Source organism: Pongo pygmaeus, chromosome 5, assembly GCF_028885625.2.
Source record: "Pongo pygmaeus isolate AG05252 chromosome 5, NHGRI_mPonPyg2-v2.0_pri, whole genome shotgun sequence".
Taxonomy (NCBI): Eukaryota; Metazoa; Chordata; class Mammalia; order Primates; family Hominidae; genus Pongo; species Pongo pygmaeus.
Window position 1 is genome coordinate 24,625,791 of NC_072378.2, and position 10,804 is coordinate 24,636,594.

General features: G+C 43.7%; 1 protein-coding gene across 6 annotated transcripts in view; it reads left to right on the top strand.

The window, feature by feature from the left end:
- The window catches only part of ALDH5A1 (aldehyde dehydrogenase 5 family member A1), a 46,145-nt gene extending 35,700 nt beyond the window's left edge, over positions 1 to 10,445 (top strand). For 2 of the 6 annotated variants that reach the window (XM_054492637.2, XM_054492636.2), the window contains 2 exons: positions 2,319 to 2,377; positions 3,707 to 7,415. In XM_054492637.2, coding sequence (XP_054348612.2) covers positions 2,319 to 2,377; positions 3,707 to 3,912 — 265 coding nt within the window. In that variant the 3' untranslated portion in view covers positions 3,913 to 7,415. Of the gene's footprint in view, positions 1 to 2,318; positions 2,378 to 3,706; positions 7,416 to 9,428 lie in introns of those variants that run through there. The other 4 variants (XM_063665874.1, XM_063665873.1, XM_063665871.1 and 1 more) reach the window with 4 other exon arrangements.
- The last annotated feature ends 359 nt before the right edge of the window (positions 10,446 to 10,804 follow it).

The following is a 10,804-nucleotide window of genomic DNA, read 5'->3' on the forward strand; positions in this document are numbered from 1 at the left end:
GGATTACAGATGCCTGCCACCAGGCCCTGCTAATTTTTGTATTTTTAGTAGAGACAGGGTTTCGCCATGTTGGCCAGGATGGTCTCGAACTCCTGACCTCAGGTGATCCACCCGCCTCAGCATCCCAAAGGGCTGGGATTACAGGCGTGAGCTACTGTTCCCAGCTCGTTAATATCTAACAGGTTTGTTTAGTCCTGGAAAATTTTTTGTCATTCTTTCTCCAGATATTCTTCTTCCTTTCATTTATCCTTTTCTAGCCTTCCAAGTAGTCTATTATTGTGATACGTCTACTTCTGTGCCCTACTTCTCTTATCTCTGCATTCCATCTCTTCATTCCTGATTCATTCCTGATGCCTTCTGCGAGTCCCTCCCCTCATGTGCCAGCATATTAATGCATTCTTCGGATATACTCATTCTGGCTTCCATCCCACCCACCAAGATCTTTATCTCAACAATTGTTTTTTCCATCCCTGATATCTCCAGTGGGTTCTTCCCCATAACTGATTCTTCCTGCTTCATTATTCTCCCCTACTTTGCTGTGGCTATTTGTCCTTTTTAAAAAAACTTCTTTTTCTCTTCCACCATTTCTGTCTGCTGTGGTATAAGTTGTGCTGTTTAACTTTCTTAGTCTTGGAGCTCCTCAGATGTCTTGTAATTTTCCCTGTGAGCTCATCTTTAACCCCTTGCACCGTTGGCAGCCTTGGCTTGTAATATCTCCCGTGGGTTGTGGTAAAAAGCTTAGGCCTTGGTTTGTGCCCCTCATACATTTAGAGGGCAAAGGGTTGAGCCTCACTGAGGGCGCCTCTAGTGTTAAAATCCAGTCTCAGCGCCACTCCCCCACTCCAAGTATCCTTTCCCCTGGGGTATTTTGCAGTTCCCTCTATTGGAATAGGTTGGGGAGAAGAGGCTGCTGGTGTTGGTGCTGCCTACACTTGTTTCCCACGGCTGGTGTACCTGCTGGGCACGAGCACTGGCTCACTGCCCCAAGCCAGCCCTGCTGCTTTTGTACCTGTAGCAATGTCTCATTGATCCAGGGACCCAGGTTTGTAGGCAGGATCACCTGGAACGCACAGGTGTGGTAGGAGACGTGCAGCCCTGCCCTTGCCCTGCCTACCTCTGCATGGGTGGTCTCGAGCTCGCTCTCACTTGAGGCCATCATTCTCCCCCAGGATCCAACCAATTTGTTGGCCTCCAGAAATGTCTTGCATTTTTGGTGCTAGTTTCCGATTGAGGTTTTGTTGCTGTTGTTGTTGTTGTTGGTTTTGACTATGATTCTCTTTCTCTCTCCTCTGGCATGTCCAGCATTGGGTTCACAGAGACAGCTGGCAGCTGGTGCTATCTGTACCATCTTATCCAGGACCAGAAATCTTTCTTATTATGTACTTCACTGGCCTTGTTACATCTCGCTTATGAAGTTTATTTTTATTCCACTATTGGGGAAATGGACCCTTGAAGAACATTCATCTTCTTTGTTTTAATAAAAACTTTTTACATAAAATGTGAACTGGACATTTTCACAGGAAACCAAAGGAAGGCATTGGTTGAGAATGCAGGCTTTGCAGTTGACTATGATGTAGCTCTAGACTTTGCTACTTCATAACTGTGTACCCTTGGACAAATTGACTTTTCGGAGCTGGCTCTGCCCAGTCCCCCTTTGCAAGACCTGCAGGGAGACAGCTGGTTCCAACTGCTGGTAGATCTCTGAATTTAGAAATTGGGGTGCTTAGAACTTTTTGCCCCAGTTACAATTCTGGAACAACAGAAAAATACCACTGACATCTTATTCCTGAAATAAAATTTTAAAGCTAGAAGAGATGGCCTGGGCTTTGGTGCATTCCTTCATTTCAGAGAGGAGGAGACTCCAAGCATCATGTCATTGTTAAGCAGTGGTGGAGGACATTTTAGAACCTGGCCCCAACCCCTTCTGAACGTTTTCTTTCTGCTACATCAGGCTTGCTTCTAAAGTAGTTGTTATGATTGTTATATATTCTCAGTGGGTACCAAGAATAGTAATCCTTTTTTTTTTTAAAGGGATTTTGTTTGATGTTCTGGATATGCCACTGTTCCCTACATGTTGGTCTGCTTTTTTCTTGTTCTCTTAGGAAAGATGAAGCCAGTATTGATTTGAGCATGCTAGCCTTGATCACTGAGTTATATTGGGGAATGGTGCTGCTTTGTTCTGCAATCTGCTCTTGGATCTCTTTGCAAAACTCTGATTTACTCCTTGTGATTATTTGGGAAACAAATCAGAAGAAAAGAAAACTGGTTTCCTTTCCTCTCCCCTTTACATATTTTATGACCTATCTTAACTTTGGCAGGTTCAATACAGAGGAGGAGGCTATAGCAATCGCTAACGCAGCTGACGTTGGGTTAGCAGGTAGGTGTTTGTCCTTGTTCAATACCAGTCATAATCATTTTTCTCCAGCTCATGCCAGATTTACCTTTTAAACATCACCCTGGGTTTGAGACAGAAACTTCAATGAGGTATGTGTTTTGTTGCTTTCCAAGTGGTGGAATGGATTTGGATTTGTGCAAGTATGTGTACTTTTGCCTTGTCCCCATGATACACATTTGGGAGCTCTCTAATTACAGCTGTGGGGAGAAGAGAAGGTGCACATTATTCTACTTTTCTAGGTGGAGAACTGCACACATCTCAAAGTCCCACGTTCTTAGAGGCTTAATCCCCAGAAATTCCAAATGCTTTTTCTTCCCTTTTGCGTGGCTCCCGTAAGCCTGAACAGAAGAGGAAGGGCATCAGCAAGGAATGTCAGGGACAATGAATGGAGTGAAGATGGTATGTGCAGAGGTGCCTCTCTGATGGCTGCCATTCCTTTAGTTTGGAGATGGGCCAGGTGGCCACGGCATGTACTCTATAACCCTGATAAAATTATGTAATAGCATCCACAGCAAATGAAGTACTGCAGAAGATACAAAGACATACAAGATACCACTATAGCTCTATAGAAGCTTCCCCTCCAGCTGTAAGAGAACTATTTATACCAAGAGGAATGGTAAGCATGCTATGAGGTCCCTTAGAGTTATCATAAAGCTGGAGTAAGATGTGTGCACAAGGACTTTTATAACACTGAGTTCAACATTTGTCTCTTCCTTCTCGACGGGATGATGGTAGAGGAAGACGTACCCTGAACTAGGTCATAAATGATGGGCAGAATTCTGGTTGTGCAGAAACTGGAGGAGACAGTTTCTGGGCAGAGGGCACCAAGGGAGTTCAGAAGCAAAGTAAGAAAGGGTGAGGAGAATTTGGCTGACTGGTTTGGAGAGGATGGTTGGAGATTGGAGTAATGGAAGGTGAAGCCAGAAATGTTGATTGAAACTACTTGGGGGGAAGAGGGTGTTGAATACCCACTAAGGAATTTAACCTTATTTTATAATCAGGAGTCATCGAAAGGCTTGGGCAAAAATGTCATGTGAAAATCTAACAGGTGTGCAGGATGGATTGAATAGTAGAAAACAGGAAGAGAGTCTCGATAGGAGATAGTGAGAGTAGAATTGAAGCAAGAGGTGACTTTCATAGGTTTTGAGATGAAAAAGTGGACAAGACCATCCTGGGACTTTATCTGGGAGCAGGGAAGACTCCAGGCCCAAGTGATTGAACAAAAAGTCATCAATGGTGCCCTCATCTTTAGACATGATGTCTTTAATGACTCTTCTAAATGCCATATATGTCCTTTTATCCCTATGGCAGGTTATTTTTACTCTCAAGACCCAGCTCAGATCTGGAGAGTGGCAGAGCAGCTGGAAGTGGGCATGGTTGGCGTCAACGAAGGATTAATTTCCTCTGTGGAGTGCCCTTTTGGTGGAGTGAAGCAGTCCGGCCTCGGGCGAGAGGGGTCCAAGTATGGCATTGATGAGTATCTGGAACTCAAGTACGTGTGTTACGGGGGCTTGTAGGATTCTTTGGTTCTTTAAAAAAAATTAAAAGGAGACTTACCTACATATATAGGTACATGCCATCCATTATTTTAAATAAACTAATAGGTTTTCAGAATTATGAATTTTTCAGAACTCATCCAGTCCTTGTAATCTTAAACAGATGCAAATCCTACCCCTGCCCTTAATGTAACTAGGGACCAATATGTGCCACGTGCCTGTGGCTGCAGACTCCCAGAGAACCAGCACTGGGTTTACAGAATGAGGCCCTGGCTCCCCACCACAGCCCCGGCTGCCTCAGAGCAGGCACAGCACGAGGCAGGCCCAGCCCCTTGGGCCGTCACAAAGGCTTGATCACTGCCTGGGCAGTGGCACAACCATCCCCCATGTTGCTACAGAACATGGGCCCAGAGCACCTTGAAGGAGACCCTTGACTGTGAGTGGCGGGCAGGTGAGGGGCACAGCACCCCTCTCCGGCATCTGCCAGCTCAGCACAGAAGACACCGAATGTGCATCTGGAGGTGTTACGGCAGAGGTTTGAGTGAACCCTCTTTCAAAGATAATAAATAGCACAGAATTGTCCGTGCTTCTGTGAGGCATGAAGGAGCACCTCTCCCTATTCCTGAACCATTTTTTAATTGACGTCTTTATTGTCCTAAATTTACCAATTAAAGAATTCTATTTTCATTTCTGTCCTGTTTGCCACTTCATTTCATTTCCTTGAGGAAATGAGCTGAAGCGTAAAGCAAAGAATAGCAGAAGCAGCTTGGTAGGATGGAAGGCACGTAGTGGCATGGCCTGGCTCCTTCCCTGAGTGGCCTTGTTGCCTTGGGCATGTGTTCAGCACCTTCCATCCCATGCATACAGTGGAGATTCCATACAGGCCTTACTTAGCTCCTTGCGATACTGCGAGCCAGAGAGAAAGTAAAAGCACTTCACACAAAAAATGAAAATTCTGAGGACGTACAAGAGCCATTGTTACGAGCAGCACCACCCAGCCCTTCCTTGCCTACTGTCAGTGGCTTTGCCAAGATGGGAGGAGACCAGTGCCCACTTGCCCACCGACCTGAGCCTGAGTAAGTGGCTGTCACCTGCAGCCTGTTCTTTCTGTCCTGGTGTGGTGCTGCTCCCTCACCTCCAAAAGAGCAAAAGTACTTTCACCACAGTCAACCCAAAAGGGAAAGAATTTCTGTAATTGCCAATCCACTTTGTAGAAGAGGCATGAGCCCTTGAATTTCAGGCACCTTTTATCTAATAAGAGTTTTTACAGCTCATCATTCAAATAACACACAAAAAACAAAAGCCCCTATGACCAGTGTTGCCTCTCACTTTGAAAGAAAGACTCCATAATCTTAAACAGATGCAAATCCAATTAGGCAGCCAAGTAGGTGGAGACGAAGCACCTTCCTTTCCCCCATCTCTCTCTGTGTAGACTCCACTTACATCTTGTGGTTATTCTGGGTTGTGGAAGGAAAATGTGAATGAAAGTAGTGCTAGATGCAATTACTCCTGAACCCCACCTAGGATTTAACCTCATTGAGCCACTGGGAAGCTATGGTTGAGTAACTAAAGGTCTGGCAAGACCCTGGGCACACAGGGAGCTGCCTAGCATCTGGCCTGGAGTGTACTAGCCACATTCCCAAGGTCCCAAGGAGAAGGAAGAGCTGAAATTCATCTCCTAGTGACACTGCCCCGGCCCTGTCAAGAATCACATACTCAGCATTTTGACAGTTAATGTCTGCTCTTTATTTGTGTAGTTTTCAGGTGGTTTTATATAACATTTTAATTACTTGTGATTTAGATGTATCCATCCTTTTTCTATTAAGAATACAAATGTTGGGCTGGGCACAGTGGCTCACGCCGGTAATCCCAACACCTTGGGAAGCCAAGGCAGGCAGATCACGACGTCAGGAGATCGAGACCATCCTGGCTAACACGGTGAAACTCCGTCTCTACTAAAAATACAAAAAAAATCAGCCGGATGTGGTGGCAGGTGCCTGTAGTCCCAGCTACTCTGGAGGCTGAGGCAGGAGAATGGCGTGAACCCAGGAGGCGGAGCTTGCAGTGAGCAGAGATCACACCACTGCACCCCAGCCCGGATGGCAGAGCAAGACTCTGCCTCAAAAACAGAATACAAATGCTCCAACGTTATTTTTTATAACTCTGGATTACCGATGCTGAGATGTGTGCAGGAATACTTCCAAATAAATTTTTAACATTGTAAGCCAGTAGATTCTTTGGCTGGGTGGCAAATTTTGAGTCTTCTTGCATATTTGGCTCATGGGTTCATAAATTGAGGCCAGAGACTCATTGTGTATCTTTGATCAATTTTCTAATTAAAGGAAATAGCTTACTGTTTAGTAAAATGACCCTTGGTTGTGGGAAGAAAGATAATTATTTTTAACTGAACGTTTTTGTTGTTTTTTAAATAAAGTAGCCATATCTAATGGGATTTTTAAAATATATACATTTTACCAACATGGACTAGAAAAGGACCATTAGATCAGGGGTTGGCAAACTATGGCTCACGAACCAAACCTGGCCTGCCACCTGTTTTTATACAACCTGTGAGCTAAGAATGGTTTATATGTTTTCAAATGATTGGGCAGAAAATCAAAAGAAGAACAATATTTCATGGCACCTGAAAATTCTATGAAATTCAGATTTCAGTGTCCATAAACAAAATGTTATCAGAGCATAGCCACACCCATTCATTTATGGTATTATCTGGGACTGCTTTCTTGGCAGACTTGAATAGTTGGGACAGGGACAGTATAGCCTGCAAAGCCTAAAAGATTTACTACTTGTCTCCTTAAAGAAAAAGTTTGCCAGCTCCTAATCCAGACCAAGAGGGAGATATTGACCTTACTTGCATTTATCAGGCATTATTTCAACACCTCCTGTGAAGAAAGTACTTTTCTGGCGTAGCTACCATGAGTTCTCAGCAGGAACTTCCCAGCGATGATAATGTAGATGAAATTAGCCATGTAACAAGAGTCTATTTGCCTTGAAAAAACAGTTCTCCTCGAACTTCCTCCAGCTATGCAGGGATTCTCATTAAAGAGCTGATCTGCATCTGTTTATCCATTTTAGTAGCTTTTAAATAGGATTTTATGTGAAGTGCCATTTCTTTATTCTACTAAAGAGACACAGCAGAAATAAAGATCAGAAGCAAATGTGAGCAAATCTGTTTTACTGTTAACTTCAATTATGAACTTGAAATTGTGCCACATGACTTTTTCCTCTAAAAACTGGATCCTAGTGTTTTAATTACCTGTGTGCAGCTATTTTAAATAGCATTTTACTTGAATAATATGTATGTTGTCATTGTTTCATGCTATACTTTGTGGGATAAAACTTGGGAATGAGTGTGGTAAGAAATTTATAAAGTTTTGCTTTTAAAACATGTGGACATAACTCATTTTTCTAGTTTTTGACAATTGTGTGTTTTAGTGTCTAGTCTGCAGAGAGAGCTGTGTGTGTGATTAATAAATGTGGAATTCACAAAATTTCCTCTCCCTGTATTAAGGTGTCTGGTTGTGCTTTTTTTCCCCCTACTTGGTGATCTTTTGCGTTTTTATTGGATGATATTAGACCAGTTCGCATTTGTGTAAATAGCACTCCCTCCCCAGAGAGCTGTAAATCCGTGAGTGCCTTGGGGAAGGAGCCAGCATGTGAAATGATGTACCCTAAAACCCAGAGAAGGGCCTGTCCATGGTGTGCGCTCATAGAACGTTTGCTAAGCCGAACTGAGAATTTACCTGGTTTGCAGGGCTGGCGGTCACAGAAAGGGGTATAGGCCAGCCGTCACAGATTGGCCTGTCTCTCTGTCCTACATGCCCCACTGTTATGACTTCCTGGGCTCAAACAAGCCTCTCACCTCTGCCTCCTGAGTAGCTGGGACCACAGGCACCTGCCACCACACCCAGTTAATTTTTCTTTCATTTTTTGAACAGTCAGGGTCTCACTATGTTGCCCAGACTGGTCTCAAACTCCTGGGTTCAAGCCACCCTCCCGCCTCAGCCTCCCAAAGTGCTGGGATTATGGGAGTGCACCATTGTAGCCAGCCCCCACCATAATTTAGAACACAGACAACGCCGCTGCCCAGTGGTTAGTGGACATTTTTGCAAATGTTGTCTCACATTATACAATCACGTATTGCTCAACAACAGAGATATATTCTGAGAAATGCATCATTAGGCGATTTCGTCCTTGTACGAACATCGTAGAGTACTTACACAAACCTGGATGGTACCGCCTCCTACACAGCTAGGCTATACGGTCTAGCCTATTGCTCCTAGGGCTACAGACCTGCACAGCATGTTACTGTATTGAATACTGTAGGCAGTTGTAAGACAATGGCAAGTATTTAAGTATATAAACATAGAAAAGGTACAGTAAAAATCAAGTATAAAAGATTTAAAAACTACACTTGTATAAGGCACTTACCATGACTGGAGCTTGCAGAACTGGAAGTTGCTCTGGGTGAGTCAGTGAGTGAGAGTGAATGTGAAGGCCTAAGACATGACTGCACACTACTCTAGACTCCACAAACACTCTACACTTAAGCTACACTACATTTATTAAATAATATTTTTCTTTCTTCAATAATAAATTACCCTTAGCTTACTGTAACTTTTTACTTTATAAATTAAAAAATTTTTTTAACTTTTTGACTCGTGTGATCACACTTAGCTTAAAGCACAAACTAATTGCACAACTGTATAAAAATATATTCTTTCTTTATATCCTTATTCCACAAGCTTTTTTCTATTTTAAATTTTTTTAAAACTTTCTTGTTAAAAACTAAGACACAATTACACACATTAGCCTAGGCCTACAAAGGGTCAGATTCATGGATATTTCTGTCTCCCACCTCCTCATCTTGCCCCGCTGGAAGGTCTTCAGGGGCAATAACACGCAGGGACAGCTGGGCCCAGTGGCTCACGCCTGTAATCCCAGCACTTCAGGAGTCCGGGGCAGGAGGATCGCTTGAGCCCAGGAATTTAAGACCAGCCTGGGCAACACAGTGAAACCCTGTCTCTACAAAAAATACAAAAATTAGCCAGGTGTGGTGGCATGTGCTTGTCATCCCAGCTATTCAGGAGGCTGAGGCGGCAGGATCACTTGAGCCCAGGAAGTCAAGGCTGCAGTGAGTCGTGACTGCACCACTGCACTCCAGCCTGGGTGACAAGGTAAGACCCTGACTCAAAAAAAAAAAAAAAAAAAAGCATAGAGCTAGGATAACAAGGAGCTAGGAGCCTTCTTCTGGAACACTTCCTGAAGGACTTACCTGAGGTTCTTAGGAGTTGTCATGCATCAGAAATATGTCCATGGTAGTTTGCTTGCTTTCCTTTTTCATCATAGATTTGCTTGTAAGCAGACAGTGCACAAAGAACATTCCTCTCTGTTAATGAAACCCTTTCGGTGTTGAGGGGCCATGTTTTCAAAATTTTTAAAGCGCTTACTGAGGTCTGCAAAAACTTCTCAACTCTTCACTGTGAATTTTCATGGGGATTCTTTTTCTTCTCCTGCAGGTTTTTCTTCCTTGCCTCTTCTTCAGGTATGTGTTCCTGTTCCAGTTCCAACAACTCCTCATTAGTCAGTTCCTCAGGAACCACCTGTAGGAGCTCCTCAATGTCTTCCTCTTCCACCCCCAGGTTAAAATTGTTTGCCGTCTCAACCACAGCCTTGTTGGTTTTTGCAACCTCCTTGTCCTTGGCAAATCCTTTGAAATCACGGATGAACCTCTTGAGTGTCTTCTTCCAGATGTCATTTATACGTTCCTTGGTAACATCACCCCAAGCCCAAGCAAGGGTCCTGATGGAGTCATAGTTGTAATCCTTTCAGAATTGCATCAGCGTCTTCTCTGTGTCTTCCTTTGTTGCAGTAATAACCTGAGCAAAGCTGCTCCTCCTCAGGCAGAGGGCCTTAAAAGCTGCTGTAACTCCTTTACCCATTGGTTAGTAATCCTTAATCTCTTGTTTCAAGATCAGTCACTTGATGTGGCCTCTTACTGGCAACAATAGCCATGGATTTTCTATGACAAAGGGACCGTGATGAACAAAGCAACACGAGATTAATTGAAGCACAAGAGAAAATAATGCAATCAAGAGGCACAGTAAACAAGACACATTTATACTGCTGGTATAACCCAGTATTTCTTTTGTTTTGTTTTTGAGACGGGGTCTCACTCTGTCATCTAGGCTGGAGTGCACCGGCACCATCACGGCTCACTGCAGCCTTGACTTCCTGGGCTCAAGAGATCCTCCTACCCCAGCCTCCTGAGTAGCTGAGACTACAGGCATTCGCCACCACACCCAGCTAACTTTTAAACCTGTTTTTTATAGAGATGGGGTCTCACCATGTTGTCCAGGCTGGTCTCAAACTCCTGGGCTCAAGCAATCCTCCAGCCTCAGCCTCCCAAAGTGCTGGGGTTATAGGAGTGGGCTACTGCACCCAGCCACATATTGTTTTACAGTAAACTTTTTAATAAGTAGGAGTATGCTGTAAAATAACAATGAAAAGTACAGTATAATAAATACATAAACCAGCAGCATAGTCGCTTATTATTATATACTGTACATAATTGTATGTGCTATACTCTTATACAACCGAGAATGCAGGTTTCTTTACACCAGCATCACCACAAACATGACTAATGCATTGGGCTGCATTGGACTTCATGATGGCTACGACATCACTAGGTGACAGGAACTTTTCAGCTCCATTATCTCATGGGTCCATAAGTCATATATGCAGTCCATCATTGACAGAAATGTCACTATGCCAGGCATGACCGTAGAAGCCTATGTGCTCTCTTCCTGCTGCAATCAAGTCTCAGTCCTGCAACTCTGAGTTCATCATCTTTAGGAGAATGGAGGTGATAATACTCTCCATGTAGGCTTCAAAT